Source organism: Sminthopsis crassicaudata, chromosome 6 (genome assembly GCF_048593235.1).
Source record: "Sminthopsis crassicaudata isolate SCR6 chromosome 6, ASM4859323v1, whole genome shotgun sequence".
NCBI lineage: Eukaryota > Metazoa > Chordata > Mammalia > Dasyuromorphia > Dasyuridae > Sminthopsis > Sminthopsis crassicaudata.
The window spans coordinates 257,274,456-257,298,683 of record NC_133622.1 but is presented as its reverse complement, the minus strand read 5'-3'; the positions used below and the strand labels follow the sequence as shown (position 1 = coordinate 257,298,683).

Below are 24,228 nucleotides of genomic sequence, written 5' to 3'. Positions count from 1 at the left end.
ACTCCCATAGATATGCACCCCCATACACGGACCAGCACCCTCATACACAGACCCACACAGATCTGCACCCCCATTCACAGACGAGCACCCCCATACACGGACCCGCACATCCACACACAGACTGGCATAGATCTGCACCCCCATTCACAGACGAGCACCCCCATACACGGACCCGCACATCCACACACAGACTGGCATAGACCGGCACCCCCATTCACAGACGAGCACCCCCATACACGGACCCGCACATCCACACACAGACTCCCATAGATCTGCACCCCATTCATAGTCCTGCACCCCCATACACGGACCCGCACATCCACACACAGACTGGCATAGATCTGCACCCCATTCATAGTCCTGCACCCCCATACACGGACCCGCACATCCACACACAGACTCCCATAGATCTGCACCCCATTCATAGTCCTGCACCCCCATACACGGACCCGCACATCCACACACAGACTGGCATAGATCTGCACCCCATTCATAGTCCTGCACCCCCATACACGGACCCGCACATCCACACACAGACTCCCATAGATCTGCACCCCATTCATAGTCCTGCACCCCCATACACGGACCCGCACATCCACACACAGACTGGCATAGATCTGCACCCCATTCATAGTCCTGCACCCCCATACACGGACCCGCACATCCACACACAGACTCCCATAGATCTGCACCCCATTCATAGTCCTGCACCCCCATACACGGACCAGCACCCCCACACATCCAGCCCCGCGCACCAGCGCACAAACCCGCACTGGCGCTGGATGGAGCTCAGGGATCCTCCCGCGATTTCCCCGCCAGCACACGCATAAATGGAAATCCCGATCACCAGATCCCGGGCTTGCCGGGCGGGAGCGGTCTAGACTCGGGGAGAGGCTTCCCGGCCTGGTTGAGTTTAGAAAGGCCTGCCCGTACCTCAGAGCATCCTCCATCCTTCATCCTTCTCCCTCCTCCCTGGTCCATCCTCAGCATCCCTCCCGCCTCCTGCCCGCAGCCACCGCCCCTCAGTCCCGCTAGGGAGGGACCATCCCAGGCAAGGGGCGGAAGCTGAGCTCTCGCTTCCATTCCTGGCCGGCCGGCTCATAGACTCGCCACCACATAGGGCGCAGCCACATAGATTAGGGGAATAATCCATCCGCCGGCCAGGTCCGAGTTCTGGGAGCATGAGGTCCGAGCGATAGGAGGCCGCGCTGCCAAACCTCCCCCCCAGCCCGGCCGTTGATAGTTCCGTCCGCCAGGTGGATGTTTGCGCGTTGGCGTGGAGATGAACGCTAGGTGCAGCCTAACCCCAGCAGGCTCCGCCTCCGCCGGTCGTCTATTGGTCAGCCTGGAGAAAGAGACCGATGATTGGCCGGTTGCCGGCGGCCGGTCCGCGTCCCGTTTCACGGTGGGTAGCATCGCAGCGCGGCCGCCGCTGCTGCTGCCGCTGCTGCAGCTGCTCTCGGTCCAGCTCCCGCCGCGGCTCCCGCAGCGAGAAAGCATCTGGGGCCGCCGGGACTAAGGGTGCGGAGCCGGGCCCGCCTGGGAAGCCCCATCCCAGGCCGCTGCGAAGAACAAAGGCGGACAGAGAGGAGGAGGAGGAGGAAGAGGAGGGGGAAGGGAGGAAAGGAGGGGGACAAGGAGGAGGAGAAAGAGGGGGAGAAGGAGCGGGAGGAAAGAGAAAGAAGGGGAGAAGGAGGAAGAGGTGGGAGGGGGAGGAAGAGGAAGAAGAGGCGGGAGAAAGAGGAGGGGGTCATGCGCTGGCCCGGAGCTCCGGCCCCCTGGCCAATGCACGAAGCCCGGAACCCGGGCGGTGGGCGCTGAAGTGGGTCCGGGCCTGGCTGTCCCTGGAGTGAAAGAGAGGACGGAGGGAGTGCCGGCCCTGCCCAATCCATCCCTGCCCGGCCGGCCCATCCGGGCCCTGCCCAGCCTGGTCCATTCCAGCCCTGCCCGCCCCTTCCCTGCCCAGGGCTCGGGGAGCATGAGGCTGGTGGTGCCCGGGGACCGAGGCAGCTAGGGACAGCGGGAGCAGGAGGAAAGAAAGGCGGCGGGGAGGGCGGCCAGGCAGGCCCGGGGAGCCCCGGCCGGGCCAGCCGGGACCCACCCCTGACCATGCTGCGCTTCCCAGTGAAGAAGCTTCGCAAGCAGTTCCGCCTGCTGCTGCTGCTGGTGCTGCTCACCTGCGCCGCGTGGCTCACCTACCTGCACCTGAGCCTCGTGCGCCAGGGCAGAGCGCTCCGGCTGCGCCTCAGCGGAGGCTCCGGCCCAGGTAGGCTCCGGCCCAGGGGGGCTCCCCGGCTGCCTCCCTTCCTCTTCCACACAGCCCTGGGGCCAATGGGGGGAACAGCTCGGTCGGCCCGCTGAGAGCATCACCTCTGGGGGTCCCTGGACGGGAAAGAACCCCTCAGTGGGGTCCTGGGGGGGAGGATCTCACACCCCATTAGAATTAGGCAAGAAACAGGTTATTGAGAGGCAGGCCAGTGTGAGGCCAGGGAAGGACCCCTGGAACCTGTGGCAGAGCGGTCTGGCCACCATCCCGACCGGGCAGGCAGGGGCCTCTTCAGTCTGGCCTTTTCCGTGGGAGGGCCGGGCCAAAATTGCCCTATCCCCGAACGCTTCCATCCTCCATCCTCCGCTCAGCAAAGGCACGGTCCTGGCCATTGGCCCTGCCTTGCTCCAAGATCAGCCGTGGCTCCCCGCTTCCCACTCTCCAGCCGTGGCCAGCTCGGAGCTCCCGGCCTTGCTCTCACTTCCCCTCCTCCCACGTGTCAGCCCTGGCTTTCGGTGGCTTGTCCCTTGGTCCGGGGGAAAGGGGCCTGGCCCTTTCATCAGAAAGTGCTCCAAGCCACCGGCACCTCCTTCTAGGCCTGCGCCCCCGGGTCTGATAAGGCTGCTGGGGAGGGGCAGCAAAGACCCAGACTCCGTCCCGCATCCCGGATCCTCTGGGTTGGGTGTCAGGGGTCCCAGCGCACCTGGGAGTCGGCATCCTCCAGCGGCACCTTGTCTCCTCAGGGCTGTGTATTGGAAACTGAGGCTCCAGAGGGCAGGGCCGGGGGCGGGAGGGGGGGGTTAGCGGAGGGATTCCAGGACGGAAAGGGCTTCCGCAGAAGGACCTTGTCCACTCGGGGTTCCAGGGCCATTCCTCTTCCCCCGCCCCCTGCTCAGATTTCCTGCCCGAGGCACCCACCCCGCCCCAAGAGTTCCCAATTAGGACCAATCCCTGCCCAAGGGCTTCCAGGCTCGCCGAAGTAAATGGGATCCAAGGGGCGGAGAGGGAGTCTAGCCAAGCTGGAACAGGAGCTGCGCCCTTAGGGCAGGGGCGGGGGCGCAGGCCTGGGGAAAGTAAACAGTTGAGACCTGGGGGCAGCATTAAGGAGTGTGAGGCTGCGGTTGGGGGAGAGGACTGAGCTCTGGGAAGAGGATGTCGTGGGGTGGACTGAGACAGGGCGGGTGAGAAGGGGGGGGGCGAGAGCCGCCTCCGGCCAGGGAGAAGGGTTTTTCTCCTTCCCCAAAGGGAAAGCCATTTCCTTTCTCTAGCTGGGAACCTGGCTCCATGGGGGGTCGGAGCCCCCGATAAAGGGAGGAGGTATTAGAGCAAGAGTCTCTCCAATATGGGGAAGTGGAAACCCCAGCATCCGCTCCTGATTCTCTGGGAAACCCACCGGGGTGTGCGGAGTCAGAGGCCAGAGCCCGGCAGCTCCTTCCATCCCAGCGGCCTCTCCCTCCCATCGGGCCTGGAAGAGACGCCCTGGCCGCTGGCCCTGGAGCTGGGGTCGGGCGGGTGGAGGAGGGAGAGGCAGCTGGCGTGGGGGTCAGGAGTGTGCATTCTGTCCCAGGGGGCCCAGGGAAGGCACAGTGCGCCTTAGCTGTGTGGAGATGGAGGGGAGGGGGTCTGGAAGCTCCGAGCCCGGTTCGGAGCAGGAGAGAGGCGGGTCCTGGGCCATCCCCCAGAAGCAGGAGGAGGCAGAGCCCCCGTTGGGCGAGTTTGGAGGCAATTTCCCCGAAGGGCCCGACAGCCTCACTTGCTGGGCTGGCACTCCTGTTGGCCAGCTCATGGCGGGTGGGGGGGCGCCCAGTTGGAGATGCGGAGGGGGCGTGAGGAGCAGTTGGCCCAATGGGGCCCGGCCGGCAGCTCCCCGTCTCTGGGGCTAGCCCCTGTCTCTGTCTGGCACCCCACTCAGAGCACCGGCCGGTAGGATGTCCGCCCCCAGCCCAGGGCGCCCTGGAAGGCGGGAATCCCTCCAGCCAACCCCGACACCTTTTGACTGCCGCCGGATGTTCCCTGGGAGCCGGGCGGCCGTGGAGCAGAGGGTCAGGCGGGCGCCCTCTCCCCGTCACCTCCCAGTGGAGCTCTCGGAGCCCGTGCCTTGGAGCTGCAAGCGCATTTAGGCTAATGCCCACGTGGCAGAGGCTGCGCTGGAGGCAGCCCGTCCCTGCTCCAAGGGGCTTGTGGGAGGACAGAAGGGGCAGCTCTGAGGGGCAGGGTCCCGAGGCCATCATTCGGGGAGTCCAGTCTAGAGCCTGAGGGAACTTCGGCCCAGGAGATTACCCCCAGCGTCAGCCAGCAGCGGGCATTGGAGGGGAGATCTGGACCGGGACTTCATTCCCCCAGACCCTTCTGGGCAGACTCAGCCCTCGGGCCCGGGCCGGCCTCCCGGCATCTCGCTTCGGCCGTCCTCGGCCTCGTCATCAGGCTCAGCTGCCTCGGTGCCGCTCCTGGGGCCCCCCTCCCGGTGGGTGGCGGGCCTTGGTAGGTGCCACTTGCCCTGCCCCTCCTCAGTGCAGCGCCCTCTTGGTTCCTTCCGGACCTCACTCCTGACTCGCGCCTGTCCCGGACGGGCTTCCTGTCACAATTTGCTCCTTTCTCTGGCCCTTTGCCCATCTGGGGCTTGGCGTGCCCGACCGTATCCAGCCCTGCACTCCCCGCTCCCGCTGAGCGTCCCGTCGTTCCCCCCTCTCCAAGGGCGAGACAAGCTGCCGCGCTCCGAGAGGCCCGGGCCTCCAGCGGCGCTCCTCTCGCCTCCCAGGAGGTGATGGCCGGCCTTGCCGTCTCGGTCCCCAAGCCCCGCTCTCTTTCCCATCCCCGTCTGAACGGTCTCGGGAGTCTGATCGATAACCTCTCCATTTTGTCTGACCCGGCCCCCAGTTCTCGGGTCTCCTCCCTTGTGTGACACCCTGGCGTGCCCACCTGCAGCCTTCCCGTGCCACCCCATCTCCCAGTACCCAGCGGCCCCATCGGCGGCCCATCCCATCTCCCAGGAGATGCCCTCCCGCCGGCCCATCCACACGAGCTAACCCTGGGACGCAGGAAGCTTCCTTCTTCCACTGCGAGCCCTAAGCCCACGCAGGTCCCCCGGGGGCCTGCCTGGGTGAGCCTGCATCAGCACGGGCACCTCTCCCCTCCTTCCCCACCAAGCTGCTCCCTGAAAGGGCAGTTCCATGCTGGGGAGATTGGAAGCGGGGCCTGGCCTAGGTGGGAGGCCGCTGGGGCAGGGGAGGCCCAAGGAGCCTCCTTTTGGAGGAAGGGCCCTGCGACTTTTCCCCCACGTTCTGCCCATGCAGATGGAGAAAAGCTGAGTGAGGTCACGGATGCCGGAAAGGGGGCAGGAGGATCCCAGGTCGTGTCCCCCCCCAGGAGGGTGGAAGACTCCAGTGAGAGCCGTGAGGAGGAGCAGCTGGTAAGGGGCTCCACGAGGCGGGCACCCCGCGCCTCTCACCCCTGTGCTCTCCACACCTGAGCCACACTCTCTCCCGCAGGCCGACGGGCGGGAGCTGAGCACCTTCCCTGGCCAGGGGGGGCGGCCATCCCCTCCGAACCTCACCCGCCAGGCCCCCCCGTGGCAGGAGGAGGTGAGTGCCGGGGGCGGTGAGGGCTCTCGGGGGCTCCCGGCCCGGCTCCCGCCAGAGGGTGACGGGGCAACGGGCGCTTACACACACAGTACAGGGGGAAGGTCAACCTGCACGTGTTTGAGGACTGGTGTGGAGGCACCGTGGGGAGCCTGAGGAGGAATCTTCATTTCCCACTGTTTCCCCATGTAAGTGTGCCCCTGGTGGGCCAGAGAAGGGGCAGCAGGCGGGGAGGCCTGGGGACCTTGGGGAGCCCGAGAGCCATGGTCGAAGGGGAACGGAGAATTGGAGGGGGAGACTGGGAGCCAAGGAGATATCGGGGGAGGAGGCTGCGGATGGAGATTGGAGGGGTCGGGGGACGCTGGGAGGCCCAGGGGACATTGGGAAGGGAGGGTTAGCTCTGGGACATCAGAAGGGGCTGCATGGCCAGAGAGGGTCCTGGGGTCAGGAGGTCACCGGCCGCCCCGTCGTCCCCGCCCAGAGCCGCACGACGGTGAAGAAACTGGCCGTGTCGCCCAAGTGGAAGAATTACGGCCTGCGGATCTTTGGCTACATCCACCCCATCAGAGACGGTATGGGGGCAGGGCCCAGGAGGGGGGAGTGGGGGGGAGACCACAGGATCCCCCGGTGGGGGAGCACCGCCGTGGTGCTGGAGCGCGGGCCCCTGCCTGGTCCCCAGGTGACGTCCAGTTCTCCGTGGCCTCCGACGATAACTCTGAGTTCTGGCTGAGCCCCGATGAAAGCCCGGCAGGTGCCCAGCTGGTGGCCTACGTAGGCAAGGTAGGCCCAGGACCTCCCTCCAGGGCCGGGGGTCTCCAGTGATGGGCCCCAGGGCCCGCTTCTCTGTGGCTTGGTCAGAAGCAGAGCTGGCTGGGCCAGGGCGCTGACCCCAAGGCAGAGATCATCCCCGAGGAGGAGAAGGTGGGCTGGATCAGTAAGGGGGCTGGGGTGAGGAAGACCAGGCCCAGGAAAGCCAGCTCCGGCCCTGTGCCCGCAGCCCCCGTGCGCAGCCAACATCTGGATCCCCGGGGCCTTTGGAGACCCTCCCGTGGGAGAGTCCCAGGCACTGGAGGAGAAGGGAACGACCAGTCAGGCCAGCATGGGAAGGGTCCAAGGCCCAAGAACCGAGTTCTGGAGGGAAGGGCTCCTTCAGCCCAGAGAACCAAGCCATGGCTAGGGACTGCAGAGAGGACCCTCAGGGAGGGAGGCTCGTGCCCGCAGGGGAGAAGGCAGACTCGGAAGCCAGGCCGGGGAGGGCAAGAGGGCCGGGCAGGGCCCCGCCGACTCCAGTTGTGAGGAGGGAGGGAGCTCCTGCAGCCAGAGGGTCCCAAGCAGTGGCCAGTGACTTCCTGTCAAAGCCACGGCAAGCCACGAGCTGGTGGGGAAGGGCCCTCTCGGAGCCGTCTCAGGGTCTCCCTCCGCCTCCAGGCTGCTTGTGGGCCCCCACGTAACGGGGCCCGCGTCACTCGCTCCCCTCATATTCCTCACTCTAGACCGGCTCCGAGTGGACAGCGCCCGGGGAATTCACCAAGTTCAGCTCCCAGGTGTCCAAGCCCAAGCGGTGAGAGTTCGGTGGGCTCCCGGCCATGGCCCTCCCATCTGAGGGTTCAAGCCCCAGTGATTCTTCCTAAATGAATACACCACAGGCCCCCTTTGGGAGACAGGACCCTCAGCATTCCCCTCCCCAGTCTCCCCCCTCAGTGGCAGGCCCCTCAGCGCCCCTCTGGTTCTCTCCCCCTCAGTGGCAGGCCCCTCAGTGTCCCCCTCCCCAGTCTCCCCCCTCAGTGGCAGGCCCCGCAGTGTCCCCCTCCCCAGTCTCCCCCCCTCAGTGGCAGGCCCCTCAGCGCCCCTCTGGTTCTCTCCCCCCCAGTGGCAGGCCCCTCAGGTTCTCCCCCCCCTCAGTGGCAGGCCCCTCAGTGTCCCCCTCCCCAGTCTCCCCCCCTCAGTGGCAGGCCCCTCAGTGTCCCCCTCCCCAGTCTCCCCCCCTCAGTGGCAGGCCCCGCAGTGTCCCCCTCCCCAGTCTCCCCCCCTCAGTGGCAGGCCCCGCAGTGTCCCCCTCCCCAGTCTCCCCCCCTCAGTGGCAGGCCCCGCAGTGTCCCCCTCCCCAGTCTCCCCCCTCAGTGGCAGGCCCCGCAGTGTCCCCCTCCCCAGTCTCCCCCCTCAGTGGCAGGCCCCTCAGTGTCCCCTCCCCAGTCTCCCCCCCCTTGGTGGCAGGCCCCTCAGCGCCCCTCTGGTTCTCCCCCCCCAGGCTATCCTCTTCCCGGCGCTATTACTTTGAGTTGCTGCACAAGCAGGATGACCGGGGATCTGACCATGTGGAAGTGGGGGTGAGTCCTGAGCCCCCAGATTGGGGCCAGAGCGGGGCAGCCCCAGAAGCCTCCGGAGCTCCCCGCCTCTAACGTGTCCTCCCTCCCTCCCTAGTGGCGAGTTTTCCTTCCCGGCCTGAAGTTCGAGGTCATCGGCTCCTCCCACATCTCCCTCTACACAGGTGGGAGAGGTCAGGGGGCAGCGGGCGGCCCCTGGGCGCACTGGAAGGAGGCGACTTCAGGGGTCCTCTCTCCCCCCAGATGAATCGTCCCTAAAGATGGATCACGTGAGCCATATCCCCCAGTCCCTGGCCAGCCACGTGACCAAGCTGGGGCCACAGCCCAAGGAGCTCGGGGCGGACATGCTGAGGCCCGATGCCCGGGACACCTTTTTCCTCAGTGAGGAGGGGCAGGGACGGGCCGGAGGGGCGACGGCGGCTGGGGCAGGGTCACCGACCTTCCCCCTCCGTCCCGCCCCCAGCACCCAGGCTGGAGCCGTCCCGTCTGGAGAACGTGCTGGTGCCCTGCGCTTACGCCCCCACCTACGTGGTCAAGGACTTCCCCATCGCCCGCTACCAGGGCCTGCAGTTTGTAAGTGACTTCTGCCCCGCCCTGAGATTCCGGGAAGGAGGTCCTGCCTCTAACCTATGACCTCTAACCTTTGGGACCCTCGCCTCCAGGTCTACCTCTCCTTTGTGTATCCCAACGACTTCACGCGACTCACACATATGGAAACTAGTAACAAGTGCTTCTACCGGGAGTCCCCACTGTACCTGGAGAGGTGGTGCCCACAGGGCCTGAGTGGGCTGAGGGACAGAGGGGGCAGTGCCCACAGGGCCTGAGTGGGCTGGGGGGAGGGGGCAGTGCCCACAGGGGCCGAGCAGGGCTGGGGGATGGAGGGGGCAGTGCCCACAGGGGCCAAGCAGGGCTGGGGGACGGAGGGGGCAGTGCCCACAGGGCCTGAGTGGGCTGGGGGACGGAGGGGGCAGTGCCCACAGGGGCTGAGTGGGCTGGGGGAGGGGCAGTGCCCACCGGGGCGGAGCAGGGCTGGGGGACGGAGGGGGCAGTGCCCACAGGAGCCAAGCAGGGCTGGGGGGGGGAGGGACCGTGTCCAGGTCCAGCCAGAATTGCTTACCTAAGGTGACCAGGGAGGAGAGGAGACTTTTCTTAGTCCAGCCTCCCTGCCTCCCCAGGTTTGGGTTTTACAAATACATGAAGATGGACGACGAAGACGAAGGGGACGAGGAGGGGGTCGGGCGTGGAGCCTTCCTGTTCCTCGACCCAGACAGTGAGTGCCCCCGGCCAGAGCCCCCCCAACTCTCCCCACCCGCAGGCAGTTCCTTAAGCGGCCTCCCTTCTCTCCAGGTTTCTTGGAGGAGGAAGAAGAGGAGGAAGAGGAAGCGGACAGCCCAGAGCCCACAGGAGCCCAGCCCTCCGCCAGCAGGACCAACTCTCCCTCCTGGGGCACTCGGGACCCCCAAGGGACCAAGGACAGCAGCCCCGACCCCCATCCAGGGCGGGAGGCCCGGCTAACCCGCGCCCTCAGCTGGGCCCCCCCGGCTTCAGCCACACCCCAGGGTCCCGAGGGAGCCCTGGCTACCGCCCTCTTCCTGGGCCGGGCACTGCCCCCCAGGCCTCCCATGCGGGGAGACGCCCCACGATCCCCAAAGAAGCCAGAGAAAGTATACGTGACGAGGGTCCACCGTGGGCAGCACCGGCCCCCTCGGACGCGGCCCCCGCGGCCCCGGCCCTGGCTAGCCCGGGGCCCCTGGCAGCCCCCACTGCCTGGCATTTTTCTCTACCCCCGGCCTCTTCAGAGGGTGCATCTGCGGGCACCTCGCCGGCCTCCGGGTCATCGAGTTCCAACAGTCGGCGCCTCCCCGGCTCGGCCTCCGAGGCCCCGAAATTCTCTCAGGAGGACCTCTAGAGTCAGCCTCCCTCCGGAGGCCCTGGACCTGAGCACCGGGCTCCCCGGCCCGGCCTCCAACGCCTCCTCCGAGCGGGGCGAGCCCGTCACGTCCTTCCTTCGGGTGTCAGAGGTGGCGCAGGCCAGGCCTCCGGGGGGGAGGGTTGGGGCGGAGGAAGCAGAGGCCGGCCCCGAGGAGACCGCCACGTCCCAGGACAGTGAGGAGGAGGAGGCGGCCCCGCCCAGGGGCTCCTGGCCGGAGGACGCCATCAACTGGCAGCGCACGTTCAGTGTGGGGGCCATGGATTTTGAGCTGCTGCGCTCAGACTGGAATGACCTTCGGTGCAATGTGTCTGGGAACCTCCAGCTGCCCGAGTCTGAGGCTGTGGACATTGTGGCCCAGTACATGGAGCGGCTGAACACCCTGCACGAGGGGTACCCGGGGGCTGCCTGGGGGCGGGGGCAAGGGGTGGCTAACTAGCGGGCAGGGGGAGAGGATGGGCTGGCCCAGCTGGAGCCCCTCACCCGCCCCTGCAGTCCTGGCTGCCCATCCCTGGCTCTGGGGGTCCTGCCTGGGGCAGGGACTTCAAAGGGAGACCGAGGCTGCATGCAACAGGAGGGGAGGGGACGTGGGCCAGAGCCCAGGGCCCCTGGCCAGTCCTCACAGCAGACCCCGAAGCCAGGGGAGGCGCAGCTGGCAACGCTGGGTCAGGCCCTGGGCTGAGTTCAGGGCCCGCATCACAGACCGGGTGCACCAGAGACGGAGGAAGGGAAGAGAAGGGGAAAGGTCACGGGGGGGGGGGGGGGGGGGTCTGCGAGGGGGACCCAGGAGAGGGAACAGGGAACTAGGAAGCAGGCGGGAGGAGCGAGGGCGTTCCAGGGATGAGGGACGACCAGAGATAAAGATGGAGCATGCTCTTCGAGATCAGTCGGTCAGCATTGATTGAGCACCTACTGTATGCCAGGCCCTCAGCTAGAGTGGAAAGCCAGGGCAGCTGGATGGCAGAGTTGGGGGGGGGGGGGAATCAAGTACAAGAAGGCCGGAAATGTTAAGAGCACTTTGTTGGGAGATAAGTGGGAGGCACTGGAGTCCAGGGAGGAAGAGAGGTAGAGTGTCTCCAGTGGAGAAAAGCCAGCTCACAGTCAGGGCTGGATGGGAGGGGGGCTGGGCGTGGGGGAGAGGCCGGGGGCACGATGGGTGAGCCCCGGGCAGAGCTGGGGAGGGAACCCGGGAGAGGAAGCAGGGGAGAGGGGAGAGGGCGTTCAGCGCTGCATCTCTTGGGGAGCTGTTCCAGCTGATGGGCAGCACTGGCCGGGGCGGGAAAGGAGGGGCGTCTGGCAGCTGGGGTTTCTGTGACTTGTCGAAGAGTGGATGGCACTGGGGGGGAGCCGGGCCCTGTGGGCCACCCGTAACTGGTGGGCATGACCTGGCACGGTGGTGCCAGGGGAAGTCTCGGAAGCAGGAAAGGGGAGTCTCCCGCTGCCAGGAGGAGGCAGCCAGTCTCTCCCAGGAGGCTCCCAGCCGCCCCTGCAAATGCAACTGCTCTTGCTCCCGCTCCCTTGGGTTCCCGGACGAGGAAGGCTTTGGGGAGGGGGTGCTCGAAGTAAGAGGCCCTCAGAGGTTAAGGGGTGAGGTCAGGGGCTGTCCCAGGGCTGCCCTTGCTCCATCCGGGCTCTGGGCTAGGTCGGACCCCTCCGCTTCCATCCTCTCCAGCCATCCCTCCCTTGCCCTTCGGCCTCTCCCCGACTGTTCCCGGCTGCCCACCGTTTGCCTAAGTCTCAGCCTCTAGCCGCCCCCCACCCCCCCTGTTGTCGTCCAGCCTCCCTCCAAGCGGCGCCTCCATTTTCTTTCTTCTCTCGTCGGCCTCTGCCTCATCTCCCCCTGAAGTCCTGCGCCCACTCTCTAGGCCTCTTCTCCGTCCCCGGGCTTTCTTGGCCGCAGCCCTGGGCCGGGAGTTCAGTTTCTTCCAGGGCAAAATGGAAATAACGGCATCTCCCGGGGCGCGAGGCTTAGCACAGCCCTCCGGCCCTCTCCCCTCACTCTCCCTGGGTCCTCCGCCGCCTCCTGTGCCGGATCTGCCTCCAGGCGGCGCCCCGGGCTTTCTCCTCCTTCCCCTCCCCACCCTCCCCTAGGAATCCTCCTCAGTTCCCGTGGTCTCGGGTCCCATCCTTATGCTGAACCTTCTCAGGCTTCCTGTTCCAGCCCTAACCTCTCTGGGGTCCGGTGCCCCACGCCCATCACCAGCTGGACGGCGCACAGATGCCCTCGGCTCAGCACATCCCCGCCCGAGCTCACCCTCCCCCCCACCCCGGCCCTTCCCCTCCTCCGGACTCGAGCTGCACCCCTCCTCCCTCCCCTCTGGGGTCCCACCGGCCACGGCCTCGGGGTCTCACTCCGGTCTCCTTCCCCGCACCTCTGGCAGTGGCCGCCAAAGATGGGTTCTGCTCTCCCCTCCCCCTCCTCGCTGCCCCTCCACGGAGCTGAAAGGGGCCTCCCTCCCGCGGCGCGCACTCACCCCATTAATAAGCTGCTGGGGTTCTCCATAAATGCAATAGAAAGTCCCGGGCACAGGGAGAGCCCCTCCCCCACTGTCCCTGCTCCCCCTTTTACTGCTCTCGGATCCTCTCGGCCTCGGCCTCTTCTCTGGCTGCCCCCCCACTATCCCGCCTTCCTCCCAGCTGAAACCCCCTTCTACACAGAGGGGGCTCTTGCGCCCCCTCCGCCAGTTTTCCTTCCGCTAAGTACTTCCCCCCCCCCCCCCCCCCGGCCGCCGGGCTGGAGTTTGGCTCGAAGGAGCGCTCTGCTTGCCCGTCTCCCGTTCCAAGGCGGGCAGAAAGAGACCCGGGGCTCCGGCGCGGGGGGGGGGGGGGGGGGGGTCCGGGGCTCCATGGAGGGGGGGTCCCGGGGCTCCATGGAGGGGGGGTCCCGGAGCTCCGGCGCGGGGGGGGAGGTCCCGGGGCTCCATGGAGGGGGGGTTCCGGGGCTCCATGGAGGGGGTTCCCGGAGCTCCGGCGCGGGGGGAGGGAGGTCCCAGGGCTCCATGGAGGGGGGGTCCCGGGGCTCCGGCGAGAGAAGGTCCCGGGGAATTGCCCCGAGCCCCCGTGACCGCGCCCCCTTCACCTTCAGGCGCTTCTCGCTGCTGCGCATCGTAAACGTGGAGAAGCGCCGGGACTCGGCCCGAGGCAGCCGCTACCTGCTCGAGCTGGAGCTGCAGGAGCGCGGCGGGCACGGCCGGCTGCGGCTGTCCGAGTACGTCTTCCTGCGGCTGCCGCGGACGCGGGCCGGGGCCGACGGGGAAGACGAGACCGAGCTGGACGGCGACGGCGACAACGGGGCGGCCCCCGAGGCGGCCCCGGCCCGGCCCCCGTCCGAGCCGCCGAGTCGTGCCCCCGAACCCCTGCTCTGCCGGCCAGTGCGCCTGGCCTGGCGCCAGGACGTCATGGTTCACTTCGTGGTGCCAGGTAGGCGGCGCTGGAGAGCCGGGGCCCAGACGGGCGGGCTGTGGCGGGCGAAGGGCCGGGGCCCCGCGGGGCCCCGCTGAGCCCCGGCCGCCCGTTGTCCCCAGTGAAGAACCAGGCGCGCTGGGTGACCCGCTTCCTCTGGGACATGGCTTCGCTGCACGCGCTCACGGGCGACACGCGCTTCAGTGTGGTCCTGGTGGACTTCGACAGCGACGACATGGACGTGGAGCGGGCGCTGCGGGCGGCGCGACTGCCCAGGTAAGGCGCACCTGGGGCCCCTCCTAGCGTCCTCTCCCAGCTGGGGCCCGAGCCCCTCCCTCAGGCTCCGCCCCGGCCCGTGCCCCTCCCCCAGGCTCCGCCCCGTGCTCCTCCCTCAAGCTCCGCCCCGGCCCGTGCCCCTCCCCCAGACTCCGCCCCGTGCTCCTCCCTCAAGCTCCGCCCCGGCCCGTGCCCCTCCCTCAGGCTCCGCCCCGGCCCGTGCCCCTCTCCCAGCCTCCGCCCCGGCCCTTGCCCCTCCCTCAGGCTCCGCCCCGGCCCGTGCCCCCCCAGGCTCCGCCCCGTGCTCCTCCCTCAAGCTCCGCCCCGGCCCGTGCCCCTCCCCAGGCTCCGCCCCGGCCCGTGCCCCTCCCCCAGGCTCCGCCCCCGCCCCTCTCCCGGACTCCTGCCCAGGCTCCGCCCCTGCCCCTCCCTCAGGCTCCGCCCCGCGCTCCTCCCTCAAGCTCCGCCCCGTCCCGTGCCCCTCTCCCAGCCTCCGCCCCGGCCCCTGCCCCTGCCCCGGGCTCCGCCCCGGCCCCTCCCTCAGGCTCCTAAGCCCCGCTCTCCACCGCCGTAACCCCCCTCCCCCCAGGTACCAGTACTTGAAGCGCACCGGGAACTTCGAGCGGGCCTCGGGGCTCCAGGCGGGCGTGGACGCCATCGAGGTGACCCGCGGCAGGGCGCGCGGACGGGGGCGGGGCGGGCCGGGCGGGGCCGGCGGGCGGGGCGCGCGAGGCGGGCGGGCCGACCCTCGCTGTGTGGCAGGACGGCAGCAGCATCGTGTTCCTGTGTGACCTGCACATTCACTTTCCCCTCAACATCCTGGACGGGATCCGCAAGCACTGTGTGGAGGGAAAGCTCGCCTTCGCCCCCGTGGTCATGCGGCTCGGCTGCGGGAGCTCTCCTGTGGACCCCCATGGTAGTCCCCGATCGTCGGGCAGGGAAACGACCCCGGGAGGGACCCCCCCCCCCCCCGCCTTCCTGAAGCGCGGTCGCTTCGTTCCCACCAGAACAGAGCCCGGGGGGAGGGGCGGGCGGCGGGAGGGGCAGCTCCTGGGGGCCCAGACTCCCCCTTTCCTCCCTCTGCTCTCAGGCTACTGGGAGGTGAATGGTTTCGGGCTTTTCGGGATCTACAAGTCGGACTTCGACCGAGTCGGGGGAATGAACACGGAGGAGTTCCGGGACCGCTGGGGCGGCGAGGACTGGGAGCTGCTGGACAGGTGTCCGACCCCCGCCCAGCCCCCATGTGCCCCGTGCCGAGGACTCGCTGGGGAGACAAGGGCAGAAGCCAGTCCCTGCCCTCGGACCTTACGCTTGCGTTCCCACTGTAAAGCAGATAGATTGTGGGCTTGGGGAGGCGGACCCCCACAACCAAGCGGGTTTGGGGGCAGCTGGGTGGCGGAGCGGAGAGAGCAGCTGAGCTCCTAGGGGCCTCCGACACTGCTTGTGTGATCCCGGGCAGATCGCCAAAAAAGGGGGGCGGGAAGAGATTGACCTGGGCCTTCCAGGAAGCGGAGATGAAAGAATTGGGGGGGCTTTGTCCCCCTGGAAGAGCACACGCAGCCCCCTCCCGCTCGGCTCGGGTTTCCTGAGTCCGCTTTTCCCGGCCTTCCCCGCAGGGTCTTGCAGGCCGGCCTGGAGGTGGAGCGGCTCCGGCTCCGGAACTTCTACCACCACTACCACTCCAAACGGGGGATGTGGGATGCCAGGAGCAAGAGGGGCCCCCGGGACTGAGCTCAGCTTCTGCCGACGCCTTGGAGCCCCTTGGAGGGGGCCCCGCCACGGTGGCTGCAGGTCTTCCGCCAGGCCCCTGGGAGCTTCCTTTCTCTCCGAGGGAGGGGACTCTGGGAGAGCTCCCTCAGTTTCAAAGGAGAAACAAGCCCCGTGCCCCCTCCCCGCCACTGCCCCAGAGGAGTCGCCTCTGGCTCTGAGAGGTAGCAGAACTTGTTTCCCTTCCGAAAGAAGGTGAACCCCCTGGCCTGGAGAAGTGCATTCAACCTTGTCTTAGAGGCCCCAGCGGGAGAGGGACCAGGGACAGAGGAGGGTGGGTCAGCCACCCGACCACAGTCTGAAAGGGGGGAGAGCCCCAGGGATCCCCCTTCCTGGGGCTGGGCAGGCTCTGCAGAGACATGCCAGTCTGACTGAGAAGGAGGCAGAAGGGGGAAGGGAGGAAAGGACAAGTCCCCCTCCCCCTTCCCTCGGACACCCAGCCTATTGCTATGGTTGGGTCAGGGTCCCCCCCAGAGCACTTGGGGAGCAGGCAGCCGTTCCCAAGAACCCGATCCTGGGGCAAGTGGCCAGGGCCCACACTGTGCAAGATGATTTCTGTGAAATTGTGTCCTAGAGAAAGTTTTTCACAATTCCTAACTGTTCCGTCTCTTTGAGTTTTTATTCAAAATAAAATGAAACGTTTCATTTTTTTCCTGACTTGTCTACTGTGCCTGAGTCATTGACAGAGGGCCTTGCTAAGGCAGAGCCAGATCCCCCACCCTGTGTCGGGGGCAGGGGGGGCCCTGGTTCAATTGAAGGGCCAGCCTCTTTCTGGTCTTGATTCTGACTTCCAGGAACACTCTTTCTCCCTGTTCCAAAAGATGCCCTTCCTCCCCCCTCCCACATTCTGATTCACCTGAGATGGAGACTTTCAGAATAGACACAATCAGCCTGAAGAGAAACTTGTAGCAGAGGACAGGCCCAGGACAGGCCTGATGGGCCTCAGCCTACAGGTGCCCAGCCCCCGTTTCTATGTCTGGCTATGCCCTAGCCCAGAAGTCCGGGTCCAAGAGGGCTCTGCTGCCCAGCATTCCTCCCTTGGACTTCAGGACAGCCTGAGCTGATCCACTGAGAGCTGTCTTCAGCTCCTCCCCCAGCCTGTTTCTCTCTGTCCAGGCGGCAGCCAGAGCCTTTCACTGCCTACTTGTCAAGATTGTTGTACCCCCTCGCCTGGTTCCAAGTCCATAATCTGGGTTTTGCTTTTTCATAGCAAGGGCCCAGCAGATCTTTCCATAATGTCGATTGTTTCTTCGGTTCCCTCCATGGCCAGCCCCACCATGTGCCGTGGTGAGCTGGGTTGCTAGGGGATAGTTCATGGTATTTTACAGATCCACACTCCTAAAACCATAACTCAGGAGCCACCCCTCCCCAACCCCCACTGCGTCTGATTTTCATTAGTCAGTCAGAAGATGCAATTGGTTCAAAGAAGAGGCATTTCCTGAAGTGATGTATTTGTGTTCATAAGGATGTCAATAATAACTGCAAAAGGAACCATAACAGATTTGTAAAGTATCCTAGCAAAACACTATCAGTGATACACAGGAGAGATTTCAAACATGTAGCCCTCAGCCACAATCTCCAGAATCAGATTAAAATATAATTCAGGAAAAATCCTTAAGTGAAATTTGAAAATATTTAACAATATAAAAATTCAACCAAGCAAATACTATTACATTTAAAAACTCAATCAATAAGCAGCCTGAAGGGGTCCTGCTGTATGGATTAGTGGGCCAGTGAGTTTGACATCACTGATGTAAAGATCCCCTCACCCTGAGGCAGCTTTAGAAAAAAATGAACATTTCCTAGCCAAAAAGGAAGAAGAGGTTTGATCAGATGGGATAGTATCTATAAAATACTTAGCACAGCAACTGGCACATCGGAAGTGCTATAAAAATGCCGGTTGTTGTTATTATTGATAAGCATTCTTAAAACATAATAAAACAGCCAAAAACCTACAGAAAATTGGGGGGAACGAGAAGACCACTGAACCATTGTCAAGGTATATACTGCCAAGTTTGTCAAATATGATGAAAAGTAGCTTACATCCAGAGGGAGCCTGAGGACAGAGCCCCTACATTGTAAATGTGGACGGCAAGACATCTTGGAGAATTCAATCAATAAATCACACTGCAACCAATTTGTTCTCAGAGACTACTCCTCACAACTGCCTGGATGCAACAATGCTCTATCAAGCCTGAGAATAATGTTTACACATATGTCACCACAGCCAATATCACCATGTCACCATGGGAGAAACTCTAGAAGCCTGAGTCTAGGAGATCACCACTCCAGAGGGACGGGGCAGTCCTCTCTGCACCGGAGGTGTTCCAAGGAAGGTTGTGGAGGGTCTGTAGTGGATGACCTTCCATTTCACTACAAGAAGCAGTTGGAACCCTGTTGAACAGTCCACAGAGCGTTGAATATAAAGGAATCATAATAGGATAGTGACATCCTCCTGCCATTTCTATCTGAACCCGGTAATTAGAATAAGATAGTGAAGATCGCAACAATAAGGATCAAACTTTGTTTGGTTTTGGTTTGTTTGGTTTTGCCAGTTATTGAGGATTTATTCATGCGCCAGGCATCCTGCAAATTGGGGACACAAAAAGCAAAAACCAGGTCCCTGCTCTCAAGGAACTACATGATCTTTAGTCATTTTTTGGACACAATCAACTCTTCCTGACCCATTTGGGGTAAAGACACTGTGCTGGTTTGCCATCCCTTCTCCAGCTCAGGAAACTGAGGCAAACTGAAGAGACTTGCCCAGAGTCACATGGCTAGGAAGTGTCCGGAGCTGGGTTTTAACTCGTCTTCCTGACTTCAGACCTGCCCTTCCATCCACTGCATCACCTCGATGCCCTCATATTAAAATTATCTGTGACATTGTATACTTATTTGATTAATTTAATTTGGTTCCTGCAAATAAGGAATTTAGGATTCAACCCTTCTGTTATTTCAGTTCATGCTTTGGTCGTCAAGGTGTTCAACGGATAAATGAAATAAGACCTGAAGAGCACTTGGAAAACGTTTTTTAAAAGGCTATATAAAAGCGCGCTATTATGATTGTGACCGTCTTAAGCAGAACCATCCCCGGTGCTAGATGTCACGCAGTATTACGGAACAAGAGGAAGCAATTGGAAGTTGCCCACAAGGTGGCGCTCCACCCAAACCACCAAATTTCGGTAGGGTTCGTCTCTCTGGCCTTCCTAAAGGCTGCAGAAACCCTACTGACCACCAGAGGGTGCTCACAAAGAAGATTCCCTGTAGCTTCAAGCTATGGGGATATGGACAGGGCCAGTATAAAATCAATCAAGGAATGGGAGTGTATTACTCCCGGACCGGTAACTCAGGAGCCCCCACGCAGTCCCTCTCTTCGGACTGTCCAGTCACAATGGCCACCATCCATGAATCCAGAGACTTAGCCTATTAGCAGCACACTGGCTCTTGAAGCTGGTGAAGTAAGACAAAGTGGCTCAGGTCTTCCTGGCTGGGGGTATCTAGGATTCGCTCATCTACTAAATCTCCTACTGCCTCCCATATTTTCAGAGCCTGGAGGTTGGGGTTTCTCTCAAGAAGGGAAGAAGAAATGCCTATTTCCAATTTCCATTTCAGGATTACGGATTTTAGAAAGGAAAATCGAGGGCGAGGGAGAAAAGGAAGGGAAGACTTGAGGTTTCTCTTCCAGCTCACCCGTCCAGTGGGAGTCACCATTAGCTGTCAGTCTCAGGGCTGAGGATCCTCCCTTTTGAAGTCTGGACCTCATGCATGTTCCAGGAGTGAGTCACCTCCCAAACTACTTTTGGCTCCCGGGAATCTGCCTCATGACAAACCCAGGACCATGGCCTCCTGCAAGCTGCCGTGCCCGTGGCAGTCAGGAAGTGCAGCTGAAGGGAAAAGCAGCCTCCGCCCCTCTACCTAATTGCATAGCTTCCCACCTTGTGTAAGTGCGCTCCCTGTGTGTGCTTCTCTTGTCCCTTCCTGAATCCTCATCAGCCCAGGGCCGGGAGGAAAATAATCATTGAAAAAAAGGAGAGAAAGAAGAGAAGTGTCCAAATGTGGGCACCCATTCCATCCGGGGCGGTGTTTGCCGGCCTCCCTCCCGCATTGTGAAATCAGCAGGTACCACAGGCATGTCATCTACACCTTTTACCAAGTCATGGATAAAAATGTGGGCAGACAGCTTCGCACACATCCCAGGGCACTCAGCTGAAGGTCGCCTTCCAGGCTGATAGGAAACTTTTCCTTGTTCTTTGGGTCCAGTCAGTGGGATCATAATGAGACCCACTGGGATGAAAAATAGGGATGAGAAATGAGGCTGTGAGGTGACACAATTCAACCAAAGATGTCAAACCTGTGCTCCCCATTACAGGACAAAACAGCACACCCACAAGATCTGATTCACATAGTTAATCAAAATATAGGTTACTTAAATACTCTATTAACTTATTTTTTCTGAACTTAAACACTACCCACAGTAGAATACAGAAAATAGATTCTCTATGAAAAGTATGAAGCTAAAATTCACACTATCTATTTTAATTATAATAAATTCTGCACATTATTTTCAAACTGCCCTACTTGTTTACACGTCTTTCTGAATTTCCTCCCCCTCTGTGCATTTTTTTTTTTTTTCATAAATGAATGAATGGAGCATTTGTTAAGCATTGACTGTGTAAAGCATGGTGATGAGCCCTGGGGTTACAAGTAGAAAAGAAATACATAGCATCTTTTCTGATTGGATGGCTTCCCCTAGAACCTCTACTGTAATCAATAATAGTGTAAGCCTTAAAAACAATCTGGTACTGGCTAAGAAATAGAATGGCAGAGTAATGGTGGTGGATCAAATTGGGTACAAATTATATTATAATAAATGACCATAGTAATCTAGTATATGATAAAGCCAAAGCTACACATTTTTGTTACAAAAACTTATTGTTTCACAAGAACTGCTGGGAAAACTGGAAAACAGCATGGCAGAAGATAGATATAGAGAGACATTTCATACCATATACCATGATAAAGCCAAAATGGGCACATTATTTGTATATAAAAGATGATACCATGAGCAAATTAGGAGAACATGGAGTAGTTCAGATCCATGGATAAGGGTAAAATTTACAACCTAAGAAAATATAGAGAGTATCACAAAATGTAAAATTTTGGTTATATAAAACTGAAAAGTTTTTTTTTTTCCACAAAGTTAAAATGAAAGCAGAAGCTGAGGTTGCAGGATTTGCAACAATTGTCTCTAATAAAAGCCTCTTTTCTCAATATATAAAAAAAGCTGTGTCAAATTTATGGTTTTTGTTATATTCGCCACGCTGATAACTCCAAAAAATGGGAACTGATGGATGTTTGAGGGAATGTGGGAAAACTGGGATACTAAGGCAATAGTGCCTGAAACTGTGAACTGATCCAACTATTCTGAAGAGCAATTTGGAACTCTGCCCAAAAGGCTATACAACTGTGCACATCCTTTGATCCAGCAGTACCTTGCTAGTCCTGTATCCTAAAGATATGAAAAAAAAAAAGAAGAGGGAAAGCCCTATTTGCCTATTTGTCCAAAAATAGATAGCAATTTTGTTTTGGGGCTGTGTGTGTGTGTGTGTGTGTGTGTGTGTGTGTGTGTACAGTGATAAAGAATTGGAAATCAAAGGAATGCCCATCAATGGGGCAATGGCTGAACAAGCTGAGGGATACCGGAATATTATTGTACTATAAGAAATAAGAAGCAGGATGATTTTGGAAAAACCTGGAAAGACTTACATGAAGTGATGCAAAGTGAAGTGAGCAGAACCAGGACCTTGTTGTACACAGCAACAGCAGGATTGTGCAAGGAGGAATTGTGAATGACTTAGCTATTCTCACCAATACAATGATCCAAAATGATCCCAAAGGTTTCATGATGGAGCATGCTCTAGAGAAAGAGCTAATATTCACTGAATACAGACTGACGCTTTCTGTTTCTTCACTTTCTTTTTTTCTTTTTTCTTTTTCTTTTTTTTTTTTTTTTTTTTTTTTGAGCCTTCTTGTACAAAATGACTAATATGGAAATGTTTTTCATGATTTACAAATATAACATAGATGTGATTGCTTTCTGTCTCAGGGAGAAGGGAGGGGAAAGAGGGAAGAAGGGAATGATAGAATTTGGAACTCAAAATGTTAGGGGAAAAGACTGTTAAAAATTGCTTTGACATGTTATTGGGGGGGGAAATAAAACATATTTCTTTAAAAAAAGAATGTAACTCTTAGAGTGAGTGTACTCTGGAATCCTCTCTTACGAGATGTAACCTTCAAGGTTCCCACTTGGTCTAGGGGATTATAGCCTTAAGATTTGCCTCACTTCCTTCAGAGCAGCAGTCCAAGCTCACATCCCAGGGCAGCATCTCCGCCAGATAAGTCTTAGTCGCAGCCATTCTTGGGCTGGGACTCTAATCATCATTCCCAAAGGTGACTCTAAGGATATCACGACTGTGCTGACTGCAAAATCCTGACCTAGATTCAGACTCGGGGATTTTTCTGGCTCAATCTCCCAATCTTTCAAAAGTCCCAGGGTAGTGAAGGGTAGTCCCTTCACTTAAAACGGGAAATAACCACCATCATCAAAGGTCAAAGTCTATTTTTTAGAGTCACAGGAATCTCCCTGGGAACCCCGAAGGATGAGTGAGGCAAAAGGAGGAAGTAGATGGTGCTGACAGACCTTTTGAATCTCTCCAAAACAAGTCAGAGGTCCCCACCTGGCCAACCACACAAAGTCTGAGCTTGCTACAATGTGTTTCTCCAGAACTCATCCTCAGGACTCTCCCGGAAGCAAGTTCCCTAAGATCCTCCACAGGGAGAGGTCGCACCAACTGAACAAGCTAGTGTGGCCAGACCTCCATTATGCAGCTGGGTTATGCCATGGTAGACCAAAGTGAGGAAAACCCGAGTTCAAATCCAGCTTCGGACACTAGATAGGTGGCTCTGGGCAAGCGCTTAACCTCTGCCTTTCTGCCTTCCCCCCCCCCCCCCATCTATAAAATAGGGATAAGAGCCCATTTGTAAGGATAAAATGAGATATTTGCAAAGTCCTTAGCCCAGTGCCTGGCACATGGTGGGCATTCTAGAAGTGTTGGCTGTCATTATCCTTGGTTCAGGCATTCCCTGATTGTCTAGAAAGTGACTTAAAGTATCCTTCCCCCCTCCTGCATAGAACTACTTCTTTACTTTTCCAAACCCATCCCCTTTATTTCCTGCTAAACTTGTTTTGTTTCAACAGCAAATTGTGTGTGTTCAGCTCTTCTTTGAGGGTCTTTTCTGCCATCTGATGCTTGCTCCTTCTCAGCTTCCTCCGTAATCTTGTCTACTCCTATATTCCATTGATGAGGAATATTGACTTTCTCCCTGTTCTTCTTCTCTATTTTTCTCTATTCCTCTTACCCTCCCTTCTTGTTCCTATTTCCAAACTCTCAGAGCAGAAGCCATTCCTAGCCTCTCCCACAATACCCTTTAATACTTTCAGTATCCACTTCAGCTCCATCAAGATTTCTACGTTAGCACATCATTTTATAGCTCCTTCCAATTGCTCAAATTTACCTTTCTCTGAATGTGTTTGTACTTCAGAGTTTCTGCCCAACTGCGGTCTTTTCATTGGATGTGTCCGAAAGTCCAATATTCCATTAAAAGAGCCATTTAAAAAATTTTTTTAAACCTTTAAGATTAAATTTAGCTTTTCAAGATGAGCTATTCTTGGTTTCTAGTTGTATTTTTTCTTTTTCTCTTTGGAATCTTATATTCCAGCACTTCTTTGCATTTATCATAAAAGCATTCAGGTTTTGAGTCATCCTGATTGTAGTACCTTATGACACGAACACCTTTCCAGATGTTTGCAGTTTTTTTCTTTGACTTTTGGATTTAGATTAAAATATTCCTGGGACTTTTGATTCTGGTGGAATCTTTTTATAAAACATTTTTATTAAATCTTTTATTTCTAAAACGTATGCCCAATATTGTAAGATGATCAGCGTGAGTGACATTGCTATTCTTAGTGGATTTAGGATGAAAATTGCTGTACATCTCCAGAGATAGAACTGATTGTGTCTGAATAGAATTTGAAGCATACTGTTTTTAACTTCATTTTTCTTGAGGCTTTTTTGGGGGAAGAGGGGCATTTGTGTTTTCTTTCACAGCATGACAATAATGACTAAAATGAAATTGTTTGGGGGCAGAGCACCAGCCCTGAATTCAGGAGGACAAAAGTTCAAATCTAGTCTCAGACACTTAACACTTCCTAACTCTGTGACCCTGAGCAAGTCACTTAACCCCAGCCTCAGAAAATGAATAAATAAATAAATAAATAAAAATAAAATAAAATTGTTTTGCATAACTTCACAAGTACCTTCTCAATGAGGGGAGGGGATGAAGAAGGAGGAAGGAGAGAAACTGAAGCTCAAAAAAAATTTTTTTTAAGTGTTAAAAATTGTTTTATGTGTAACTGGCAAAAAAAAAAAGGAAATAAATTATTTCTAATAAAAAAACTGAATGGCAGGAAAAAATAAAATAATATAGAAAAGAAAAAAAAACATATGCATAGATAATTTCCAACATTCACCCTTGCAAAACTGCATTCCAAATTTTTTCCCTCCCTTCCTCTCACCACCTCATGACAAGGTGGTGAGACACCTAGATGACAAGTAATCCAATATA

General features: G+C 59.0%; 1 protein-coding gene across 1 annotated transcript; it reads left to right on the top strand.

Annotated features, from left to right (window-relative positions):
* The first annotated feature begins 1,697 nt into the window (after positions 1–1,697).
* Positions 1,698–16,200, top strand: B4GALNT4 (beta-1,4-N-acetyl-galactosaminyltransferase 4). Its single transcript, XM_074275032.1, has 20 exons — positions 1,698–2,266; positions 5,560–5,675; positions 5,755–5,847; positions 5,937–6,032; positions 6,326–6,416; positions 6,524–6,624; positions 7,338–7,405; positions 8,093–8,171; positions 8,266–8,332; positions 8,412–8,549; positions 8,632–8,741; positions 8,831–8,931; positions 9,344–9,438; positions 9,516–10,491; positions 13,184–13,518; positions 13,623–13,776; positions 14,366–14,438; positions 14,539–14,692; positions 14,867–14,993; positions 15,393–16,200. Exons 1-20 carry the CDS (start codon positions 2,110–2,112, stop codon positions 15,505–15,507), a joined length of 3,246 nt encoding a protein of 1,081 aa, XP_074131133.1. The 5' UTR covers positions 1,698–2,109; the 3' UTR covers positions 15,508–16,200.
* Positions 16,201–24,228: the final 8,028 nt, after the last annotated feature.

Coding starts and splice junctions, on each gene's coding strand:
- B4GALNT4 (XM_074275032.1), top strand. CDS start 2,110: ATGCTGCGCTTCCCAGTGAAGAAGCTTCGCAAGCAGTTCCGCCTGCTG. Junction 5,676..5,754: donor GCCGTGAGGAGGAGCAGCTG/GTAAGGGGCTCC, acceptor TCTCTCCCGCAG/GCCGACGGGCGGGAGCTGAG. Junction 8,172..8,265: donor CTGACCATGTGGAAGTGGGG/GTGAGTCCTGAG, acceptor CTCCCTCCCTAG/TGGCGAGTTTTCCTTCCCGG.